The sequence below is a fragment of the Echiichthys vipera genome, assembly GCF_963691815.1.
Source record: "Echiichthys vipera genome assembly, chromosome: 8".
NCBI classification, from domain to species: domain Eukaryota; kingdom Metazoa; phylum Chordata; class Actinopteri; order Perciformes; family Trachinidae; genus Echiichthys; species Echiichthys vipera.
In genome coordinates, this window is record NC_139833.1 from 6,914,848 (window position 1) to 6,941,186 (window position 26,339).

Consider the following 26,339-nt stretch of genomic DNA (forward strand, 5'->3'; position numbering starts at 1 on the left):
GGCGGAAGCACAATGCCAAGAACAGGAGTGGTCAGATTAATCACTGTGTGTGTGTGTGTGTGTGTGTGTGTGTGTGTGTGTGTGTGTGTGTGTGTGTGTGTGTGTGTGTGTGTGTGTGTGTGTGTGTGTGTGTGTTTGTGTGTGTGTGTGTGTGTGTGTGTGTGTGTGTGTGTGTGTGTGTGTGTGTGTGTGTGTGTGTGTGTGTGTGTGTGTGTGTGTGTGTGTGTGTGTGTGTGTGTGTGTGTGTGTGTGTGTGTGTGTGTGTGTGTGTGTGTGTGTGTGTGTGTGTGTGTGTGTGTGTGTGTGTGTCCTCAATCATTGCATATAAGCTTTTTAACGGTATTAAATCCTCATTAGTTTGGATAATTTAATACAGTAAACAGACTGAAAAGGTTACTTAAAAGCTAAATGTTGCATTTGTCACTTTGCAGTTAAACCAAAACTGGATATTAGAAAACTCAACCTTTGGATAATGAAGAGATATTTATTCCACCTGCTTGTTTTGTCCATTTGCTGCTTCGCCTTGGCCTCTAGTTTCAGGTTCAATGTTTAAATGTCTTTCCCATATAATAAGAAAATGAAGTGTTTTTCTCTAAATGAATGGTTTAATTTAAAGTCAAGATAATATATTTATGAGTGTGGAAGGTTGACATTGGAGGGACAAAACAACAAAACCACAGAAACTTAAATGTGAGCATCAAGTTAAACTGGAAATTTACAAAAAAGTGAAATTTGTGTAGATGGAGGCAGCACGTAGCAGGCAGCAGTGTAAAAGTGCGTGTGGTATGCGGGTGTGGTTGACTGGCTTTGACTGCCAATGTGTGTTTGCTGATGAGCAGTATATTTTACTGGATCACCTAAACACACACACAAACACACACTCTGATTCCACCCACAGTCGCACCTGTGGTAACAGGAAATTTGATGGATTTGCCAAAAATGTGGAGATAGAAAACTCTCTGTTTGACCTCTCTCTCGCTCTCGCTCTCTCTCTCGCTCTCTCTCTCTCTCTCTGGAAGGTGTTGTAACAGTGTTGCAGTGCATTGAGCTCTCTCTCTCTTCTATCATAGGCCTTGTGTCCAAAGCGTTTTTTTCCTAGCTGAAAACGGCAGTCGCTCCTCTGAAAAGGCCCAGCTGGGAGCGCTTGATAGTGCTTTTGGAGGCGCAGCATCTTTTCAGCTTGTTGTGTGTGGTTGCTGTGATACAGAATATCTGTAAGAATAAACGACCTTTGCTCTGGATGAAGGGAAGTTTGTAGCACGTAGAGAAAGAGGACGGACCTGCCTGTCTGTATAGGTTCATACATGGAGACCTGCAGAAGTAATTTCTCGTCAGTTCCCCGGTCTCTGCGGTATCTGTCCTGACAAGAAGTGAATAAACCCCAACCAGGCCTATACATGTGCATAAAAATAGTTGAACTGTAGCATACCTAATTTATCACTATGTGGACAGAAGTTAGATTCTGCATCGGTGTCTTTCTGCCTGACCATACTGACCACAGCTAAGAGTGTCTTCTTCTCATTTGAAACCATGTCACATCCACGCCCTCTGTCTCATTTGTCTACAGAGTCCGCAAACACAGAATCAAAACCATCTGTTCTGAACTCTCCTCTATCTCCTCCTGACGTTATAACGCTGAGGTCCCGGGAACATAGTCCTTCACCTCCCTAATGTTGATAATATTGATGCTCTAACTGGATTATATTTCATTTGAACTAACTGACCATGTTTGGAATTGTAAGCAGCTATAATAGACATCAGTGCTTTTTTTGTCCCTGATTGTGTTTACAGTCTGGCTCGGCCTTACAGTGGTGGCCATGTTGTCGGCTGTTTGGAGCTGTGATTACAGGACTGCAGCAAAATTTACGTACAACTGAGAGTTTACTAGTGTGGGCGAGAGAGCAAGATAGCAGGAGAGACAGAGAGAGAGTGAGACGGAGAGAAGGAGGAGGAAACTGAAAATGAAGCGAGAAAGTAAAGAGGGAGCTACGTTACTGCGTGATTATACAGTAGGGGATGTTTACTACCTATGTGTGTGTTTGTTTGTGTGTGTGTGTGTGTGTGTGTGTGTGTGTGTGTGTGTGTGTGTGTGTGTGTGTGTGTGTGTGTGTGTGTGTGTGTGTGTGTGTGTGTGTGTGTGTGTGTGTGTGTGTGTGTGTGTGTGTGTGTGTGTGTAAATTTGTATGTGACCTCCACAACACCCCGTCTCCTTGGCGATGGGAACGCCATCACAGTGTTACGACTTCAATTTGACTGAAAGGAGGAAACCGTCGGTGCTGCAACAGTTATCTGATCGGTTGTGTTTGTGTGGCTGAATGAAAATGTTAGATTAATGACAGCTGGATTTTTTTCCTCCCCAGTTGTGTTGGTGTGTGTGCATTCAAGGTAACGTGTCATTAACATAACTGAGTAATTTTTAAATTATATTTAGCATCACTCGAAGGTTGTTTGTGGAATTAATTTGGTGTGTTTGTGAAAGAGCTCCGTGTGTTTCCAGGCACAACTTTTCCACCGGTTAATTCAGTGGAATAAAGTGTGTTTGCAGTGAACTTGGTGTGTTTGTCTATGTGTGTGCGTGCGTGCGCGTGTGTGTGTGTTGTGTAACCAATGATAGGTAAATCTGTTAGACATATCCCTGGCAACCTTAATACCACACACAAATGCACACAAACACACAGTGGACACTTAACACATCGAAACACTGTCAGTCTGTCATTTGCTGGGAACATTTATTATGTTTTATTAGGCTATTTAGAAATGAAAACATATGGGGGAACATATTTAATTTAATGCAATAGAGTGGTGAAACGCAGATTTGTGTATGTGTGTCATATTTAGAGACAGAGCTCATTTGCAAAGTTTGTCTTCCAGGACTAATTTTAAAGACTTGACGCCAACACCTGCAGTGAAAAGGCTAAACATGGGATTCAAATTTTTTTTTTTTTTACGTGTCCATAATTTCATCATATTTTTTAATGATTTCCGAGAAGTTTCCAGGAAAGGAACTATGAGCCTCATTCACCAATATCTTGTTTTTAAAAAAAATCTGTTCTTGAGAAAGATCCTAAGAAAAGTCTCAGTCAGATTCATGACGCGCTCTAAAACCGCAGAGCTGCTGTTGGCACCTGTGTTCTTATGATGATGAATCCCATTGTCCTCGTAAATTAAAAGTGCATGCCCTGTCAGTCCAAATGAAAGAGCATGAGACTGCAGGGCTGTGTGCGCGCACAGTTCAGAATCAAAGAGCACAAGTTGCGTGGAGCACAAGTTGTGACGTAGAGGTTCTTCTGCAGGAAGTGAACGCAAAGCGAGCTGTCATATTTAGTAGTGTCTCACACTCTAGCTCTTTCACACATGCACTGCAAACCTGAAATCATCTAGACATTACTCAGAGGAGTTGTACTGTACGTGAGAACGCAAATGTCCGAATCAGTCAGATCAGACACAAAACAGACTTTACCCTGCCAGCTCCCGGAGTGCAAAGTCTGAGTGAGCCCATGTGTGAATAGAGCGTGGGAGTGGGCGTGTTGATGATTTTTCTTTTCGGTGGAAGCCGGAAGAAAACAAACATCCGAGGGAGAGAAAGAAGATTGATTTACTGTCTAACCGTAGAGGAGCGTCTTTATGGGCCAATGCTGAGGTCATCAGACAAATTGAAGGAACAGCAATAGAACCGGTTGTTTATGACAAAATTACGAACAGTTTCTACGTTTGTGCTGTACTTTATTTTATTTCCAATAAGCAATGTCTGATGTCTGGGCAGCAGTAGCTCAGTCCATAGGTGACTTGACTGGGAACCGGAGGGTTGCCGCGTCGAGTCCCTGTGTAGACCATGAATGGAGTGTGGACTGGTGGCTGGAGAAGTGCCAGTTCATATCATGGGCACTGCAGAGGTGCTGTTGAGCAAGGCACCGAACTGCTCGGGGCGCTGGTCACTGGCAGCCCCCTCGCTCTTACATGGGGGTTAGGTCCTGTATGTGCATGTGTGTGTATTTCGGGCCTGAATGTGTGTAACGTGAAAAATAATAATACAGTGAAAAAAATCGAATTTCCCCTTTGCGGGACTAATAAAGGAATTCTTCTTCTTCTTCTTCTTTTTCTGTACTTGATTCTCCTGTGTTGTCTGTAGTTGATATGAGAAAACATGATTGATCTACATGTTTGTGGTGGATGCATTCCCTCTTCAGGGAAGATCTGCAACATCTTGCAGCAGCACTAAATATGCCTACTTAAAACATAAAACTTAAAGCGGGACCGATCACTAATTAGTGGATGGCATGGTTCCCAATTTGCATAACTGATGTGAATTTCAAGTCTTAGTGTAGTGTTCACTTAAAAAAAAACATAATGCTTTGTAAAATAATAAAAAATAATTAGAAAAAATTCTAAATGTTAAAATAGTTTTGTAAGAAAACACAATAACCAATTCTCTGCACAAACATCAGCACTCACATGTGCGTAAAAGTGTTCTTGAGTGTGGATTCTATGAACAGCTGGTGAATAAAGAGAAAAAGAGTTGTTGAGGCAGAAATACCAAAGACAGAATGACATCAAAGGTAAAGAAAAAGTTGTATTTTCAAATACATAAATGATGATGATGATGATGGAGGAGACTGGGGGATGTATGGACGGCCACCTCCCAAGTATAAGGTCTCTTTTGTTTTTTCTGAGGGGGGCGTCAAAATATTCCTTTATGGTTTCCTCTCCTACTGCTGGCTATTTCTTTTCCGTCGGAGATGTGGTGAGGTGAAATGTATCTTTGGCAGGGGTGGTGAAGAGGAGGGGGAGGAGGAGGAGGAATGATGGCTGACCACACTAAAGCTAACACACACACAGACACAGACACACACACACACACACACACACACACACACACACACACACACACACACACACACACACACACACACACACAGAGCAAGGGCTGTCAGGTCTTAAAGGAAGCTGAACAGGTGTCAGCTTAGAGAGAAAGCTATGAGAATAAGAAGAAGAAAGTGGGAGCGATGGGAAGAATAAAGGATAAAGTGACTTAAAAAGAACTGCAGAGAAAATGTCGCTTATGTGCAGATAATAGTTAACGGAGACTGGTTTTGAATGTCTTTGTTGTCGAGGGAAAGTCATTCACCTGTGTAGATGACCACAGGTAATGTTTTTGTAAACATCGAGTGACTTGTGTGCTCATAACTTCTAGCTGGTGTACACGTTACACCAAATATGTGTATATATGTGGCCATCCCGCTACTCGTTATTGTATTCTACTCAATCGCTAAGAGCACACGGATCTGGAAGTCTGTAATTATTTCTTGTTGTATTTTGATCTTTGCTGGTTAATGTCTTTGCAAAGCTTGACAAGCTAGTGCACTTCACTATACATCCTTTACCAAACTGCGTGCACTCCAAAGACTTTACAAAAAATGGACGTAGCCTCTCCGTCGGGGTCTCGGATCCAATCGTCCTCGCCTACGGGAGTCTCAGGAGAAACATACAACCTGTCTGAGGAAATATACATATACCAAATATATCAAACGTTAGCTGGTTAACAAATTTCCGATGTTTTGCCATCCCTGGTAATAACCTGTTAAAACGATCCCATTCACCTCTGTCAGACAAACTTAAAAGTTCAAACGCTTGTTTTCAGCAAAATTGTGACTGTTTCTTCTTTTAGAGGCTCCTTGTGTTGACAATACGACCACACAAGTTCCAGCATATTTGACTTAAACCTGTTTACAATCTCACAGTTTAACTACTTTAGATATGTGTGTGTTTAATACCTGTCTGTGTTTTATTAAACACCTGAGTTTGTGTGTGTGTGTGTGTGTGAGTCCTGTTAGTCTTTAATTTGTAGGTACTTGAGAGGTTTTGTGTACATGTTGTAATGTATATACACTGTGGTGTGCCTCAGGTCCTCGGGGGTCTTGCTGCTTGGTTTGGAGGTCGGAGACTGTGTGTGTGTGTGTGTGTGTGTGTGTGTGTGTGTGTGTGTGTGTGTGTGTGTGTGTGTGTGTGTGTGTGTGTGTGTGTGTGTGTGTGTGTGTGTGTGTGTGTGTGTGTGTGTGTGTGTGTGTGTGTGTGTGTGTGTGTGTGTGTGTGTGTGTGTGTGTGTGTGTGTGTGTGTCAGGGTTTCCCTCAGCAGGGTGCTCTGTCTGTGGCTTGCCAGCCAGGGTGTTGCCCCTTCCTCCTTTGGCTCCGCAGGAGCGACAAGGAAAACACCCGGCGCCCTGAAAAATATGAAAAGATCTTAAAATATCGGCGAATATTTTTATAATTGGTTTCCCTTACCAGCCAAGGTCACAGTCCTGCTGGTTCTGCTCTTTTCATTTACATGCATTTACTGCTGCTGTCATCCAGGAGAGCGCTGCAGAGAGGGCACCAGCAGGACAAGCTGTAAATTCAACATCTGTGAGGTTAAATTGAACAAATACAACGGATCCTAATGGAGTCAGGGCACTCAGGTGTGAGATGCCAGCAGCCACCACAGGGTTCAGCTGTGTGATGATATAGATGATGATATAAATGCGTCTACCAGCAGAGATTCCGCTATAACTATATATCACTTGGATATCTCTGGTTCTATTGGGAGCAGGACGGATCTATGGCAATATTTGATAATTTCCAACACAAATGCACTTTACAAAAGATGACAGCGCAGATGTCCAGTTGTGGACACTGCAGGTGCTTCTGTCGGAGTTGCGGGTGATGGCAGATAGTATAGGGAGTGAGCAACATGTTTGATCTCTTTGTGAAAGGGCTGCAGGGACAGAGTGATGAGCCTATGGGCCCCTGGGCACAGCCGCCCACTCTGTCTATGTAGGAACAAGACACCTAAGTCTAAGACACCGGACTTTTAGTCATTTTGGGTATATTTGTGGTCATTGAGCGCTCATTTTATATGGTTTCCCATGTGGTCATTTGGTTTCACTTTGTGCTCATTTTACGTCCATTTTAGTTGTGTTTTATGTCTTTGTATGTTTTTTGCATCTCTTTGATTGTTGCATAATTTTTAGTCATTTTTGCATGTTTTTGTGGTAGTCTTGCATCTTTTTAAAAATTTTGCATGTCTTTGTCGTCATTTCTTGTCTCAATGTGTGTATTGTATGTATGTTTCATTTAGCATCTCTTTGTGGTCGTTCTGCATCCTTATAGTCATTTTTTGTTAATTTTTCTATACTTGTGGTCATCGGTAGTCATTTTGTGTATACTTGTGGTCATTTAGCATCTCTTTGTGATCATTCTGTGGGTTTTTTCAGCAACATTTTATGAGTCAGGGCCCCTGACCTTGAGGGCCCCTGTGCCTCTGGCCAGTAGGCCCGTTCAGTAATTCATCCATGGGGCCGTGTGCACTGGTCTTGCTCAAGGGCATCACACTAGTCTGACACACATAGAGAGAGGGAGAGGGAGAGAGAGAGAGATCGATAGATAGATGCTGGCTCATTTGTGGCTCCACCAGACTGAATATCCGTCACACCGACAGGTTAGATTTTTAACAAAAGCATAGTGGGCATATTTGGAGGGTGTGTGATGTAGAGTGATTTCTATAAAACCAGGCAAAATCTCTGTGTGTGTAACTCACTCAGTGTTGTAAATGTCGTTTTGATGTGGCTGGCTGTATTTAGGCAGAGTGCAGAGAGCACTGAGGAAGTCGATGGTGTGTGTGTGTGTGTGTGTGTGTGTGTGTGTGTGTGTGTGTGTGTGTGTGTGTGTGTGTGTGTGTGTGTGTGTGTGTGTGTGTGTGTGTGTGTGTGTGTGTGTGTGTGTGTGTGTGTGTGTGTGTGTGTGTGTGTGTGTGTGTGTGTGTGTGTGTGTGTGTGTGTGTGTGTGTGTGTGTGTGTGCGTCTGTGTGACGGAGCGATTTTATGTCACCACCAGACCTGGAACACTTCATGTCCTTTTGTATCAGGCCAAACCGTTCAAAACACCACTGTATATTTTTCTGTACATTGTGTGTGTGTGTGTGCTTGTGTGTGTGTGTGTCTGCGTGTGTGTGTGTGTGTGTGTGTGTTGGTTAGTAGCAGGGCGTAGCTGAGCAGAGAGAAAATATCTTGGCCAACCGCGGGAATGAACCCACCCACTATACCACACCCAGAGAGAGAGAGAGAGCAGTGCTAAGCCAGCCTCTCTCTCTCTCTTTACATCTTTGTCTCTTGTTTCTTTTCTCTCTTTCTTCTCATCATCTTATTTTAAATGCGTCAGTTACCATCTTTCTCTCTCTCTGTTTTTTTATTCACACTGTATCTGCATGCATCTCTTTTTTTTTATTTGACTCTTTTCTATTTTCCATGTGTAACTACCATCTCCTCTCACCCTCTCTGCTCTAGTTTTGGATTCAGATACCTGATTTTGTTTTGAATCCAGCTCCAGATTAGTAAAAACACCCGGATTGAGTAAAACCAACACCTCTGGATGGGAATTAACTACTGGTTCCAGTCTGAGCCACTGAAATCGTATGAGCTCCTAGCTTTATCAATTCCTTCTATCGATGCAGCCATGTTTTTTTGACAGTTGTGCATTGAAAAACAATAACGTCAAACTCAAGCCTCTTATTATAATCATTAACAGGCAGAGCTGTATGTGAAAATGCAAATGTTCGATTGAGTCGGCCCGAGGATCCAACAGAGTTACCCAGCTCCCGAGTACAAAGATTATTAAATCCGTGAGTGAGCTCATGTGTGAACACGGCCGCTCATTCTCAGGTGTTTTCGTGGCCACTGAATGGGGCGTGTTGATGATGTTTATACTATATGCTGTGGCAAACTGCGGAAGAAAAGGAGGAGGGTGTTTTGCACAAAGACAGGATTGAAAATATTTTTAACTGGAGAGACGATGAGATTCAGAAACTTTACGGCAAAATCCTCGAACAAATTCAAAGAACTGCAAGAGACTCGGTTGTTTCTGACAAAATTAAGAACCGGCTCCATCTGCGCGTTTTAATCCGCGTCATGTCCTTCCTCCTACCCAGCCGCCTCCCCTCGCCTAAACCAGGTAGAGTATTTTCTGTAAGTGAGAACACATCTGACGTGGAGGACATAGAGTTGTGTGCTGCATGTATGAAAGAGAAACTCCAGACCTGATACCACTTCAGCATGACTCCTTCTTGCAACAAGAGCAAGAAACTGACAACAGTGCAGTTGATAATGTCTTGTGAGTGGAAACATCAGCGACATGCTTATCTTTCCACTTAACACAGGCTTCAACTCTAAGAATGTCATGTTTTCTCGAGTGCCACTACTTCCCAAACAAGCAACACTTCCGTTAAAGAGGGTAAAGATCCTGTTCTAATAACATTAGAACCACTCGGGCGGGCTGAGCAGACTTTTTTCTTGAACTAAGAAAACCTAAATGAAAACAAACACTGAGAGACGCTGAAAACCTGTGGAGGCCGACACAGAAACTAGATCAGGAATCGATAAAGACCCTAAACACATCTTATATCGAAATCTTAATCTCTGCAAAAGGTTCTGGTGGCACCGCGTTGACAGAGGATATGTTGCTGGCAAAAATTTAAACAAAGGACAAATAGTGAATATTATCTTAAAATAACAAAATTAAAAGTAAACCTAAATCTATGAAATAAAAAGACTTGTATTGGTTACTGGATTCAGATTCAGTAAAGTTCTCTCCAAACCCAACCCTCCCCTCTTCTCTCTGTATGAGAAACGTTTCCACGGTTGGCGAGCACATTCCCCATCATCACTGTGAGACGTAGACTGTAATAATAACTTGTGTATGAGTGTGCGTGTGTGTGTGAGTGAGTGTGTACGTGCGTGCTTGCCCGAGTGCCCATTTGCACATAAATATCAGTTTTCCCTGCAAAGACAAGTTTTTTTATGCATGTGTGTGCGTGTGTAGTGCTCCATGGGTGGTGTAGCACAGGGCTCAATCTTAGCTGAGCTGTCAGTGGTCTGCACACACACACACACACACACACACACACACACACACACACACACACACACACACACACAGAGCGATGGACAGGCCTGTTGTGCTTCAACAGCACATTCCACACCAAGAATAGTATTAAATGCTGCCTGTCAAGCTCTCTCTCTCTCACACACACATAAAACACACGCACATGCTCTCCATCACGTCCTTTTGGATCATCAGATTTTTATTTCTTTTTTTTTAAGTATTTTGATGATTATTGTTGCTGCTTTCCATCATCTTGTTTGTTTTCTACATTTCCCAGAATGGCATCCGGCAGCCATCAGACGTTTTGAACTTGTTCCTTATTTCACATGTGGGTAGAGGAAGTGTTAGTGACCAAGTGTAAAGATGTGGTCACAAGCATAGCGTTACCTTTAAAAGTAACTAGTTACACGACAAGATTACAGCTCTTAAATAGAAACTGCTTACTTTACAGTGTTACCTACTGAGAAAAGTAACACAGTAAGAGTATTTCGCCTCTTAAGGTCATTGCATAGCCAGTCCACAGCTCAAAATCTGTGACTGTGCAGGCTAATAACATAAATGAATGACAGACACAATATCCCCTTTACAGCTTTCTTTATTCAAATATATATTTTAAACCCAGCTCTGTCGTGGCAGTGTGGGCAGTGAGATCAACGGTGTGTGGCTCCCTCCGCGGAGCTCCCAGTGCGTCAGAGCTGCCGAGGTCTACAAAGAGTGCACGGCAGCTTTCATGTAAAGCTAAATAAAAAACCTTGAGGGGAAATGACAGGTCTGTGCAACTATAGGCACTATACACGTACTCCAAGATGAGGACAGACCTTAGCCGGAGGCGGTAGTTCCGTGGTTCTTGCAGGGCACACTACAATAATATGAAAGCAACAGATTATGTTTTTGAAAATCCTTCAATTTCAAAACTAACGCATTACGTTACGTGTTTCGTTACTCGTTAAGTTACTCATTATGTCACTTGTTACATTACTAGTTACTCGCTATGTTACTTGTTATGTTACTCGTTACGTTACTCGTTACGGTACTTTAAACTGCTACCACATCAGTCCATTAATCAGTAACTAACGGGACAATCCATTCACACAGCTTATTTGACTTCTTTTTCTTTTGTGGAGCAGTTTATACTCCACACAGGAGGTTAGATAAAAGTGGGTAATGTCACACAGCTAATAAGCTACGATAGCATCCTCCATCCTCTCTGTCCCATTTTGTCCCAGCTTACCATTGGCCAACAGCACAAATGTGTGGTTCAAAGTGTGTGTATCCTTCTCTTTGTCACACACACACGCTGTCATTTCCCACGCTGTCGACCACACAGCTTTGTTTTTAGACTTCACATAATACTGTTGTGTCCTGTCCGACTGGCTCGTCTGGACCGCATGAACACACACACGTAGGAACATATGATCTCAGTTGGCATACACACTCGCAAATACACACTCAAAGAAACACATTACACAGCAGATACAATCAGTCAGGCCTTGGCAGATTCTCTTTCTCTCTCTCTCTCTCACACACACACACACACACACACACACACACACACACAACACACTGCAGAGTGGATTCTCCTGCATGCTGATTGGCCGGGATGCGGGCGATCTGTGCGGCCGCCTCTATTTTGACTACGGCTGCCTGCAGATGAATGCAGTGCCGCGGCCTGCCACTAACATGCGAATCCAGGCGGAACGTGTGGGCTTTGAACGCCGCGCAGATAGCGTCGCTCTCCTTATCTAATCCACACGCTGGCTTTTGTTGCTGTGGTTTTCTGTTTTTGATCCACAAGGAACAAACAAGTGTTGCCCTCTAAACTCCAGTGGAAGATGAAAAGCCATGATTTGCAGAAAGCAGTGGGAAAGAGTGTTGCAGGAAGATCATTTAGAAAACATCATATACATGTAATCAAGTGAGCACACATAGCTGCATCGATACATATATCCAGATTGGAAAAGCAATAAATACGCCATCTAAACAAAAAGGAACATTAAAACCCTAAAAAAAGGAAATAAAACTATAGAAAATTAACTTTTACACAAACTCCAATTTACTCTGTTTAAACTATTCCGGCCACAAACTGGTGTAAATGTAAAAAATACAGTAACAGCTGTAATAGAGCGCTGCAGGGATGATGTATTTTTGTATAACGACCCTGAAGTTAGCATCGACCTGGTTCACTCAACAAAAGCCAATGGGATTTTTACATTGGATTTTGGAATATTGCAGAAAATAAACTGAACTAAAGATCATTTTTGAGTGATGGACAGGCTTAAAACGGCCCATATTCAGAACAAAATATATTAGAAGAACGTTTTTATACGGAAAAAAACAATTCATTGTGGAAAAAAACAAGGAAGCAGGAAAAGTTAGCAAAATAACTTTTGGTTAATGTCAGGAAAAGTTTGTGGTTTTAGTTAAATATTGATATAATTCCGTTTTATTTCATGATTCAAGTCACTGCAAGCTTTTCCAACCCATAACCAAGTGCTGAATATAACTATAAAGACATTTAATTACGCATTAGTCACTACAAGTGGATATTGTATTGCAAGATTTGATATTTTGGTGCAAAACGAATGAAAAATGCCGTCAAAGCCCCAATGCTTTTTTTCCAGCCTTACATTCACACTGGAAGCTGCCCAGTACAACCACAGCTTTCTGCCTGGAGGAGCAGAGAAGCTTCCCTGCAGCAGCTGGATGTCCACTGAGCGTATAACTCATTCACTTTTCCCATCCGCAGTTTACCAGGGGATTTGAACTGGCAACCACAAACCCAAACCTGAGTCATATATATATAAACACAAAAACTGATTCTATGACAAGAAAATAATCACACAGTGGAGGGAAAGAGTCCACAATAGACTAATAAACCGTCTCTGCTCGAATTGAAATGTTCTATAAGGAAACGTGGAGGAGCCGTACAACCAAATACCTCAGTTTCACAGGACCAACTAACAAACCACACAAAGGCAATCATGTCATTAGGCGGGCTGGCTTTTTTTTTTCTGCACTAAAAAACCATGTTCCTGCAAATGAAACACCTCCTCGGTAATTTGTGGGAACAATATTATAATAGATTTATTCCCTTAAGGATCGTTCACCTAAGTCAATGATGTGCAACGTAAGGAACTACATCGCCCGTGTTTTCCTGTCAAACTGATCCCATCCAGACGCGGCAGTGGCAGATTCACGTGGGATTAAAAATGGCTGCAGACTGCGGTAATTCGGACGGGAAAAAAACACCAGACGTTTCCAGGTAGCTCCAGTCCCATGTGAAAAGGGTTTAGCGTCACTTCATTCCCGGGCCGCTAAACGTGGAGCTCCGGCCTCTGCTCTGTTTAGTCTACAGACCTCCACTTTGTTAGTTTGTTGAAGTAGCAGACTGACAAGATGTGACCTGACCCCTCTGGATTTCCATTCATGAGGGAAGCTGCCATCTTGTCTTACAACGTCAATGTTTTTCGACCCCTTACTACCTCTCCCCCAAGGACCCGGCTCTCACACACTCTTTTATTTCCTGCTGGGACGGTAGCTTCCCTGGGAGCTGGAATAAGGTCCTGACATGCAAGTGCAGGGAAAGGTTTCACAGATTCTGTTTTTATAGGAGTGTTATGCTACACAGATCCCATCAGACCTCATATTCACCATGTCCTTCTTTTTCATCCACATCTTAGTAAGAGCTAACACACTGTGACGATAAAAACCAACCAGAAACCCCACCTCTGACTACAAAGACGCTGACAAAGCACACATTAAAAGACGCAATAATTACGATGAAGGCCATTCAAACCACCAACACAGAATGAGGAATAGAATGAGGACGAGTTATCAAGACAGAGGCAGAGCACCAAAAGAGAGAATCAGCCTTTCTATTATTATATATTATTATTATTATACAATGACAAAGAATATCACCGCAAGTCAACTTTACAGGAGCTGTCCATTCAGCACCACAAGGAGTAAAAAAATATCAATAAATACAAATTTGTTTTAGTGAAATATATTTGAATCCAGGGTTAGAGAGATGTACAAAACTTGGAGAGACAAACTTGTGATTTGGGGCTGAACGCCACAGACCTTACAGAGCATGAAATGTGAACTCATTTCTGGGTTTCAGGACTCATATGTCATAACCATATGACAGGCAGTTATCAAGCTCCATAACTCAATCTTTGTTTAAAACATACATGAAGAGTTCACACATAACATTTAAAATTTAGGTGTGTCCCTTGACCAGTCAGTGTCCTTAGATAATCATATCAGCCAGCTAACGCGCTCATGTTTTTGACCAACAGACAAATTAAGAGATGGAGATGATTATTCATGCTTTTATTTCTTCTTGTTTTTATTACTGTAACGCTCCTTATAAATCATAATTAACTAAAACCGATCTAGTGCTAACTTTTAGAGCTTTACCCCCAAACTATGTCACTGACCTCCTCCTCCCTTATACGCCTAAACAAGCTTGTAGGGTACATCCACACAAACGAAAAAAAAATCTTTTTAACCTGTCGTACTTAAAAGGTTTTCCATCCACACGGCCTCCGCTCAAGAAATATCTGCGTCCACACGTTACCAGTGAAACTGACTCACAACGCTGTAGTACACATGCCGGGCCTCTATGTGGCGCTGTAACTGCCACAGAAATACACCAATGAAGAACGATGAAGAAGAGACGGAGCGATGCTGTAAACAAACACTGGCGACTTTCTCACTAAATCTGGCAACTTTCCAAATCCTCTTGCAGCCTTTTTTTTTTGTCAAAACCATCTTGAGACACATTTAGTGACTGTTTCTGGTGTTTTGGAGACTCTGGCGTGAAAGCATATATCACTCTGCAGTTACTGTCACATTTTTCACACCTTCTTAGCAACTATATTTGATTAGCGACAAATTTAGCGACTTATTCAGAGCATCAGGGAAAAGGGAGAAATATGTGGTCGGCCTAATTCATTCCCATGCATGTGGCTCAGAGTCCAGTTCAGTAAACAGTCTCTGGGTCCGTCTCTCTCCTCTCACGCAGCAGTTACTTATCAGTCCAAAAGTTTGCTTGATTATGAAGAGAACTCCGAACATGCCAATGTCCCTTTCAAGCATGTGTTTGTTTTTATGGTGTCATTTATTTCTCTTGATGGATCAAGTTGTATTTAGTGTTTATAATTAATGATCAGGACTCCTGCTCTGAAGTTATAGCTTATTTTTGATCATCAAATAAAGTCAATCTATTAATTAAGAAATGCAAAAATATGCACACATAAAAACAGACACGGCCTTCTTATTTCTGCTGCCTCAGCTGCTGAGGAGTGTGTGTCGATCACATGAACACACACACACACACACACACACACACACACACACACACACACACACACACACACCCACACACACGTCTTCAGTTTTATACACACACACACTTTCTTTGTGGCCCTCTTTTTCTTTTTTACTGCTTAGATACAGACACACCCTCAGCCAGTGTTTCTTTCATGTCCGACTGTAAAAGTTCTGAGGCCACTGAGAGAGCGTTTGCATGTCAATGTGTAAATTTGCACTTTTTACATCACAGCTTTTTACGCAATTTGCGGTCGTCTGTTTGTGTGTTTGTGCTCGCAAATGGATTTGTTCTCACTTGTCCTGTGTGAGCACATACACTCGTTGTGTGGTAGCGTGGGAACGTGTGTTCTTGTGTGTCTTGGAAACAGAGTTGTGTTTATGTGTACCTTATTCTTCTATCAACTCCTGCCTGTCTCTGCTGTTATAGTTTTGAGGTTATGTGGTTATTTTTGAGTGCCTGTAGGCGGAAAAACACAATTAATTTAATGAGCCTTCTCACTTAGCGTCAGTTAAACCGCCTGTTTAACTGTAACAACCTGAAATAGCTGCACAGCCCACATTTAACTGGCACATATCACAGTTGATTTATAATCATCCTCCCCTTTTTGTTTTTCTATTTCCATCCTGTATTCACATATGAACCCCGGACAATGTCAGGAGAGTCGGGTCTGGAGTTCCTTTTTGGTGCAACGCATAGATTGTCCGTGTCATTGTACTTGTAGGGCTGCAGGAGAGAGGACATGACGCGCCAGTTCTTATTTAGTGTCTTGCCGTTCTTTGAATTCTGGTGATTTTGGTGTCAGTCCTAACTGACAGAAGTTCCCAAATGTCTCTCCGGGTTAGACATTTTTGTTGCCATATTTGTGTAAATGTCCCTCCTTCTTCACGGTCAGCAGCATGATAAAAACATCAACAGGTCCATTCAGTCTCTGTATATATACCGGAGAATGAGTGTCTGTATTGTTCCGAGTAACGGTCTTTTGGACATTTGCGTTTTAACATCAAGCCTGTGTGGTAATGATGATTTCAGGTTTGTGTGAAAATGGCTTAAGATGTTTTTACACTTTGCAAAACAACATACCTAATGGGGAGGCAGTAGCTCAGTCCATAGGGGACTTGGCTGGGAACTGTAGGGCCGCTGGTTTAAGTCCCCGTGTGGACCATGAATGGAGTGTGGACTGGTGGCTGGAGAGGTGCCAGTTCATCTCCTGGGCGCTGCCGAGGTGCTGTTGAGCAAGACACCGAACCCCCAACTGCTCAGGGTGCTGGTCACTGGCAGCCCCCTCGCTCTAACATCTCTCCTTAATTGCACGTATAGGCCCTGTTTGCATGTGTATTTCGGGTCTGTGTGTGTAACATGTATACCAATAAGAGTGAAAAAATTCAATTTCCCCGTGCGGGATCAATAAAGTAATTCTTCTTCTTCTAAGAAATTCAGACCAGACAACTATTAGTTCTAGTCATTAAGGAATAAATGTGAACCCTTTCTCTGTTACCTTTTGAAATATATTTGCCTTTAACCCAAACCGCATGTACAATCCTCACTAAAAAGCAGTGATAAGAATTCATCTTAAATGCAAAATTGACTCCATGCATGAGTTTGGTCACTTGACAAATCAAATTTTCAAAAGATCTGCAGTGACAAACATGTCTAAACTTCATTTTAAAGACCAAATTATCCCATCCTAAATGAGTTACATACCGTAGTTCATGGCACCGTCTGCCCGCCGCACACACACATAACACATACTCGACCCGGAGTCTCTCTCTCTTAAAGCCCTAGACGATGAGCCGTCTGATTAGAGCTCCTCTCTGGAGTCTCTGAACACACACACACACTTCTACAGAGCAGTCTGTAGTCTTTATGTGCATGCAAAGACAGATACATCCACACACATGCAGACACTTTTAGAGCTACAGTCTCCGCGCGCACACACACACACACACACACACACACACACACAGGGAGATACCAGGCTCTAGTCTCCAGTCTGTAAACCCTCTTCGTTCTCATGTAGATAAGAAGTGCGTCTCATTGTTGGCAGACAACGGTCCCGTTATCATCTTATCAGAGAGCCAGTCCAATCTGGAGGAGGCGGGGCTGCAGAGTGTGTGTGTTTGACATGGGGGGGGGGGGGGGGGTACTTAGTAGGGGTCCTTTGTCATGCAACAGGTGCTGTTGTCACTCAATTTGTCTTGATGCTAAAGACTCCTGAGGGCGGCAGTGTGTGTGTTCAAGAACAAAACACAGCTGACTGTTCAAACGTCAGTTAATCCTCGTTCTCACTGCTGATGAACTGACTTATAATGTGACGACCCATCTGAGGTCGTACTCTGTTACAACAACATGTGGCCTCATTACCACTTTGATCACAGCCCCTGTCAGTGCAGTCTGTCTTTGGGAGACCGATGGCAGGGACACACCGGGCCCACTTCAGAGAACTAGGGTCAACAAGGGCCTAACGTCGCCTGCTTCTCGCCTTCAAAAGTAGGACTTGTACACACCTAAAAGACTGCAGCGGTTCGTCAGTGACAACCCAAGTGCAGAAGCGATCTAATCACTTTTTTGTGCTGGTTCAGACACAGAAAAGTGTTGTCCGATTGTCCTTATCCTGTCCACAGCATTTTATTCAATGCTCAATTTTATCGCTGTCAGAGGAGGAAGAAGACTTTTGGTCGTACGTAGAGGTGCGGGTACTAATAATCTATTTTTTCTCTTTTCTCATTCAGATAAAGAATCCAAAGAGAAGAAGGAGGTGTCCAGAGAGTTGTTGGAAGCCAGCGTAAAAGAAGAAGTGGGAGGCGCAGAGGAGCCCGTCAAAGAAGCGAAAAAGGAGAAGAAGGAACCGTCCAAGGAGAAGAAAGAGTCGAAGAAGGATTCGAGCAAAGAGCCCAAGGAGGAGGTGAAGAAGAAGGAATCGTCCTCCTCCAAGGAGAAGAAGGAGAAGAAAGACAAGGACAAGGAAGCAAAGGAGGCCAGCAAGGAGACGGGGGACAAGAAAGTGCCCAGGAAGTCGTCTGTGAAAGTGAAAGAGAAGAAGAAGGAGCCAGAGGCTGGAGAGGGCTGACAGGAGCAGAGCAATTAGCTCTCTCATGATATGCACACAGACACGTACATAAACACAAGATACATGTCTAAACATCATGTACACACCGCGGACTCATGCATATAAATATACAAATGTATTTACAGCATAGTCATAAACAAGGCCACATAACTCCACATACACATATACACATATGCAGTCTTAATATATATTCACATGTAAATATTCTCTGTCAAGGTCACATGTGTCAGTAGCAAAGCAATTTCCTCTCAGACGCATATTTACATTGTCTAGTAATGGCTGATGCTCACACACACACACACACACACACACACACACACACACACACATATACATACACACACTTTCTGCGTCTCTGCTGCTGAACCACAACACATTCACTAGTGTGTGTGTGTGTGTGTGTGTGCGTGTGCGTATGCGTGTGTGTGTGTGTGTGCGTGTGCGTGCGTGCACTGGGCAGCTGTGGTGAGGTCTGAGAGCGAGGACGAAGGCAAAAATCCTCCTCTGACATTTCGCTGACTCTCTGCTTCCTGTTCCTCCTCTTCTTCTCCAGTCCTAAGCCCCAGCAGCAGTTGAACCCACAGCCCTGCGCCTCCCTAATCCCAGTCAGGCCCCAAACCACCCCCGCGCCCACGCACACTTCTGGATGTGACGTCAGACCCGCCCTCTCCCTCTCTCGCCCCCTCGCGTGGCACCGGGCCTCGCCAGAGCCTCCCCCGCCCCGCCGCTAAGAATAAAATGTCCTGCAGCGTCCAGCAGACCCGTTGCTTCCGGGTAAATCAAGGCCACATCCTACAGCCGCCACCACCATCACCACCACCACCACCCCCTCTGACCTCTTCCAGTCAGTCTTGTTTTTCAGATCTGGGACACTCAAGGACACGCGGCTGCTGATGGACACGTACTCGGTGCTGCGGGGTCGAACCTGAGATTGTTTTTGTACGGCGCAAACCGACAGGGCGTTTTCTGGAAAAAGCAGGGTGGCAATCAGGAGGGGGAGAAGAGCCAGTTTGATACGCGGGGCTTTTTTTCTGCGCATCTTCAAGAACACCATGAAGGGGAGGCTGGATATTAAATAAAGGGCCAGAGGAAGGACAGTCTTTCAGCAGCAAATATACAAAAGTGTAGGTCTTGGAATAAACTGCACAAGGTACCAAATCAGTTAGTGAAGTACGAGTTCAAATAATAGTTGAAAGTATGGTTGGGAGATATTAAAATTCCCCTATTGACAATATTCCTTTAAAAAAAAGATAGGATATTATCGACCAAGAAAAAGCTTAAAGAGAATCCCCGGAGAGATGCTAACAGCCCCAAAGGGCTAACACTGATTAGCTCAGGGCGGCGCCCTGAAAGCATCCAAAAGGATTTTTTAACAACCAATACTGCTCAAAATAACACCAAACGTCTGCAGTAGCATGATAAGAGTCCCTACACATAAAATGAAGCACCAACGACGTAGTCAGAGAACCCAGAGTTTATATCCAGGATTTTCAACCTCAGAGTAACATTAGACAATCTGCTTCCTGTTTACAGCGGCACATCTGCCCAGTGTACAAGAATGGTCAGGCGGTGTGTGTTGTTTAGGCGTGTTAACATGGATGCATATTATTTCTGCTGCAGAGCTGAAAACGCTCGGCACGGACAGTTTTTCTGTTTTGAAATGTCGTTTTAGAATGGAAAGGTAGTGGTGTGGATGTAGCCGCTGTTTGTAAAAACTGAACAAAATGAAGACAAATCATCAGGTACATCCGTTAAATTACTGACTGTACGCTGAAACACGTTTTTCTATTTCATTGCAGAATTGTAAGGCTTTGGACACACACACACACACATTTACTCATACACTCACATAACGTAGGAGCTGTTTTTCTGCCAGACTTAAAAGCGTGTTGACTTCAGCCGTAAATGCTGTGCCAGTTTAACAAATGACAATCTCAGCAGCTCAAGCCTGCACCGTGTCTGTGTGTTCAGTCTCAGGCCTTCTGTCTACCGGGAAACCTATGTTCAGCTGGTCATGGCTCATGTTTTTTTAGTGTTTTTAATTGTACTTTTTAGCACAGATAAGGTAGAAAAGTCTGTGACGTTCCAGAGGTTCACGAGGTACTACATGTTACTGTTTCAGAATACCTTGAATGTTTGTAAAACAGAGTAGGTTTTGCACTGTTGTATTAGCTGTTCAGATGTACCAGACTCCTGTTCTGAGTCTGCTTTTATAGGCGTCATTCATTCCAGGAGGAGACAATTTATTAACGTGCTGAAACGAAACCTGAAGAAGATCCCCAACCAAGGAGTCTTAGAATGAAATAAACCCTATTTATGAAATATTTAGTAATAAAAGTCATCTACTGTAAGTAATCAAAGCCTTCAATTAGTGTTTTATTGCCATTTTATTAATAGCTTTTCGATAAATACTGTGTTTCGTTGTATATCTGTCTATGTTGTGCTTGTCTGGATTCAATAATTCAGCTACAGGACAAATAAGCTGCTGATTTTTACCCAGAAGACGTCATCTGCCAGTTTAACCTCCTGCCAGTTTGAAAGTTAACTGATAGAAATTAACTTTAAGATTTCTGCGCTGGGTCGTCTTCTGTCTGCACTGACACCGAAGATGTAAGTAGATCGTAATTATGACAGATTTCATGCTGTGGTGATAAACTCTGAACCTGTAAAGTGATGTCTTACCATCGGTTTAACATTGTTCACTCAAAAAATACTAAATCGCACAGGAAGTCCTTGTCACCGTAGGACGATCGTTGGGTAAAATTCAAATAAGAAGTTAATTTTACAGTTTAACAATTGTCAAATTCCTACGTCCTCTTTCCCATCTCATTTCAGCGTGTTTCTCTTCTCTGTTCTCCGTCTCCACCACTCTCTAAATCTTATTTTTACTTCCCCTAATTCACTTCAGAAAGTCCCCTGTTGTTTCATTATTTGAAAGCTTTTATTACAAAGCACATAATCAGGAGATGTTGGGTTTTCCTCGGCAGTAACGTGACCCTTTCAAAACGCATTTTCTCTCTCATCTCCTGAGTTATTAAATCTCAAAGCACGCGCCGAACTCCAAAGTAGTATCAGCTCAGCTCGCTTGGAACCTCAACAGAAGGTATAACTTAAAAAATGAGGGTACTGTACGCAACTTTTGCATATGGGAAAACAAAGAAAAAGTGCGAGCTGAGCTTTACCATGCGGTGGAAAAAGCAGCACAGGTGGCATGAAAATCGGGCCAGACAAACAAACTGAAAACAACTTCCTTGGCGACGGATGTAACCATGAGTAGGAGTATTTTGATGTGCATCATACAATGTGTGTCGCCCTTAAGCCACCATGTTGGCTCGTCATTGCATAAAAACGTTGGCGGTTTTCAGAATTTCCGACATTCCATGATGTCTCGAACGCGGCACGATTCTTACGTTTCTCCTCTGAGAGTTGTGGATAAAGTGTCGAAAAGAACCAAAACGCTTGTCAGGTTTGATGAGCAGGACTCGGTCTGACGGCGTTTGAAGTGATTGTTTTGGTTTTTTCTTTCCCTTTCTTTTTTCTTCTTCGGGGCTGTGGAGGCGAGGTCAGCGGCAGATTGGGTAACGGCGCTAAAGCTGAACTGCTGCTGTTGAACCTGGCAGCGGCTCTCAGAGTGTGTGTACATGTCAGGAGCGCTGCAGATAAAGTTACAACCCCCCCAAAACACTCTTCTCTCCCCATTTCTGTGTTTCTCTTTCTCCATCACTCAAATATTTTCTTTTCGCTCTCAGGCCCATCTCTCTCAATCAGCATTTATTTTCATCTTTTTGGTCACTTTCTCCTCTGTCTTCTTTCCCCTCTCTTTGTAAATCTTTTCTCTTTCTGTTATGCCTCTCCATCACTCGCTGAATCTTATTTTAACTGCACTAATTCACTTCGAATCTCCATCCCCTCCATTCCTCTTCCAATAACTCTTCGTAATCTCTCTCTTCTGATCTCTCCATCCCTCCGTCTTTCAACACTCACTACATTATCAGCCTCTCTTTACTGTTTTCTTTTATATTACAATACTCCACTTTATCCCCTTTTTGTCCACCAGAGAAATGTTTTGGTTCCAAATTTCTTTGGCCATATTTCCAAACAGTTGGCCATGTTTTTTTGTTTTTGAATTATGTTTTGAATATTTGTTTAGAATAGAAAAACTTTATTGATCCCAAGCTGGGACATTGCAGTATTCTCTCTCTTAGATTATACACATCTGATTATCACAACCTCCATTTTATGGACACCTTCTTTTTTGCTAAAAACCCAGCGGTCAAATACTAAAGATAAGACGACAGGCTGCGTGTTGAGTGTTAAATTGAGCAGTACTGATATCTATAGTCCACACAAACACAGGTATTTTTGAAACCAAACCATTATGGCCCCCGGTTAAAGAAAAGTCCCGTCCACACCACTGGTGTGATTAAAAAATATCTCTGTCCGCATGAAACCACAAAATCCTCCTCTGTCAGCTGGTCATGTCAAGAGTGCTCCACAAGTCTCCATGGATACGACTAACTGTTTACAGTCGTGCAGTGTGACGTCCAACAATTTCGACAAGAAATTACGGTTTTCCTGTCCACACATGACAGCTGAAACCGGACTTTTCCAAAAAGTTCACCCTAGACTGGTTACAAAAACAAAACAACTGTGCATGAAAGGCCAAACCGTGCAGAGGAACACACGGTTTAAAGAAATACCCGCGTTCATATGGACGGCCCCTAAATCTTTTCTTTAATAGCTGCGATCAGGAGCTCTAAATCTACCTCTGTCTGTCGGTTGGACCACAAAACTTTCTCCACCTTTTAAACGGACACAGTTTTTCACACAAGGAGGCTGAAATTTGAAATGGAATCAAGTGTGAGGTTGTGTGTTTGTGTGTGAATGCATAAATGTTCGGATGCACGTGCGTACATAATCGCAACCATTGCCAATTTATTATTTAATTTATGAGAAGTTCTCTAAAAGTTTCTTCATGACTGGTTGACTCAAGAGGCTCTGCTGTACTATGGTGATGTTAAGATAAGAACTAACTTCTATTGTCTTGAAGGAAATTTGTCATGTGCCTAAAGTAGAAGTAGTGCAACTGCACATAAACAAACATACAGTGACAGGACCAACAATACGACGAAGAACACAAAAGAGCTGATAGGATTCTGAAGAATGTCATGAGGTAGATGAGTTGCATATTGCACGTTCTCCTTAATAAACATAGACTTGTAAGGCACAAGATAAAATAAGTTTAAAGTACAATATATACTAGTGCGTTAAACATTTAGAAAAAAAATTGAAATCCTTAAAATCCTCGGGTCGGATGGTCGGCCATGTCCGATCTAAGCACACACAGACCAATGATGAGGAAGAGCATTGAGATTAGTGATACATCTCAGTGTGTAGAATTCATTGTCTATAACTCATGTTAGGATTTTAAGGATTTCAATTTTTTTTCTAAATAAATCTCATTTAGAAGTCTGTTCTTGGACTCCTTCTGTCTTACCTATGAACCTACATCCTTCATAAAACGTTTAGGAGGTTAATGGCATCACTCCCCGGACCTATTCCTTCTGTCTTTCCCTAAAATCCATACTGAATTGGGAAAAGGGGACGTCTAAGTTTGCTGCTCCGTCTGATTGGAAGCGGATACAAAAGCACCTGAATCTTCAGGAGCTGCTCCCATTGGACACATCTGGCAGTAGATGTTTTGAACGTTGAATTCGTTCACTCGTTTGTCTGAAACTGTGTAACTTGTGCTGCTACCTGTCTCGACCAGGGTACTCTTGAAAAAGAGATTTCTAATCTCAACAAGTCTTTTTCCTGGTTAAATAAAGGTTAAATAACCCCCCCTCCAATACAGAGTCCTGGAAAGAGAATCGGCTACTCAAACACACCGTTCATACAGGGGGGGAAGAGGCAAAGGGACCAGAGGCACAAGGGAGAGAGACTGAATATACGGAAGGATGAAGATCCAGATCCAAAACATCCAAGACAGCTGATGGTCCAGCATAGAGAATCTGGGGTGAAAAGAGTGGACGCACGGAGAACAGACTGCATGAAGACGCTCTGCTCTTTGAGTCTTTCTCCCACAGGACTGAGACATGACGCGGCCATATCCAGTTGATATCCAGGGTCATTTCCCTTTCATCTCCCTGTTTCTTTCTTCCCTCACAGAACTGTAGTTCATCACCACCTTTTGTGTCTCTTCCTCTTCCTCTTTTCTTACCTACTTTTCTCCTTCACAGCTCCACCATCTTCCTCTCGTGGTTTGTGTTTTGTTTTTGTGACTTTAAACACTTTCCCAGAGTTTTCCTCCTTAGTAACCTCTTCCCTCATTCTCGCCTCGGCCCAGTAAACCAGCTCTGATGTGAGGAACCACCAAACACGGCTGCACACACCCAACTGGTAAAAACATCAAACAACAATACTTGAACAATCAAAGTGTAACCGGGCCGCAGCAGTTTGGACAGAGTGTAATAAAAGCAGAGTTTGGATTTAGACGTAAAGGAGCAGCCGGCTCAGTGTGGGTTTTATTTGGGAGCTTATTTCTGTCTCCCGGGGTTTAAGGCGTAAACAAACTGGATCAGATAATTGCCGCATCATTTTACTCTCGCTGTAGATTTGAAGCGTCAGCAACGTTTCACCTCCGCCACGGGGAACTTAAGTGGCTCGGATTTCTTTTTTTGTGTGTGTGAACAAAACTGATCCCAGGGGACAATTACCAGAAATTATATGTTGTTTCCTTGGCAACGCAGCTATATCATGTTTTTGTTTCCCTAAAGTGACGTTGCAACATTTTCTCTCCTTGATGTGGAAAGATAGGGAAGGGATTTTCGATCTTATGTTCTCCTCCGCTGCTGACATTCATATTCATACCTTCTGTTTCTGTTGTATGAGGAGTGTTACAGATTATTATTTTGGTCATTAATGGAGACATCTACCTTAAAATACTGCTGTGCGAATCATCCTACCATAAAAACCTACTGAGGATGGCCAACAACATCTCTTCGTTCTGAACAGTGAGTACAATTTGTCACCATCAAACCCGAGATGTAGGGCTCCAAAATGGAATTAAGTTTAAACTTAAGCACTGTTTTGTGCACAAGTCAGTCCTACAACTAACTAACAGCATTTAATCCCAAATCAAATGCTCGCCGCTGGTCCTTAAATGTTCTCTTCTTATATTGTAATATGTTGAATGTACTGGATGTATTTTTGGGTCCTGCATTGATGTCGTAATGCCCGTCATCTCCCGTCTCTTCTGTCCTTTCTGGGATGCTGTCAATGGAGCTGCTAATATGCAAAACAAATTTCAGACTTGCACAAACCCCCTTTTGCACACACCAGCACAATTTGTTTGATGATTTCGACGTTGGCCCTTACTGACAGAAGTATCCCAATCTTGTCTCTCCATTTGTACATTTCCGATTTCGTCTTTGTTTGAATCACTGTTGAAAGGTTTGTTTTCTTCCGCTGTTTACCACAGCCTGATTTAAACGTGTAGCTCGGCTAACGCGACCAAATCTCAACAAGATTTGATCTATGAACCACCCATTCATTATCCTGTATTTGAGGTGTGGTTTACGATTGCCCAGAGCCGTTTATTGGGCGCTATGAATGTCTGTCAAATGTGTCTGTACGTATCTCAGTCGATCGTATCAGTTATACAGGATGGCGTATGTAGAGCGATAGAAATTCGACGAGGAAGAAGACGCTGGGTCAAAGATTTACGTGTACACGATGACATTGAGCGACTTTTGCCGTTTGTGCAAGACAAACATGACGAAAGAAGCGAAGTGTAGCAATGTATACGGACACTCTACAGGAAAAAACACAGAGATGCGATTCATAGATTTAAACAAACTACAAACTTCAGTGTGACGCATAGATGTTATCGTCTTGCCGTCCCTCCCTGTTTTGTGATTGGTTTCCTCGCTGAGGGCGAAAATCGAATTAAAACGTCTTATTTTGACCACTAATACTGCTGAAAATAACACCAAACCTCTGCAGTAGCATGAGAAGAGTCCCTAC

At 42.8% G+C, this 26,339-nt stretch overlaps 1 protein-coding gene across 1 annotated transcript in view; it reads left to right on the plus strand.

The window, feature by feature from the left end:
- Positions 1-18,314, plus strand: part of bbs9 (Bardet-Biedl syndrome 9) — a gene marked incomplete at both ends in the record, with an annotated part of 179,718 nt that extends 161,404 nt beyond the window's left edge. Inside the window, one exon of the mRNA XM_083917767.1 lies at positions 17,977-18,314. Coding sequence (XP_083773893.1) covers positions 17,977-18,314 — 338 coding nt within the window. The remainder of the gene's footprint in view (positions 1-17,976) is intronic.
- Positions 18,315-26,339: the final 8,025 nt, after the last annotated feature.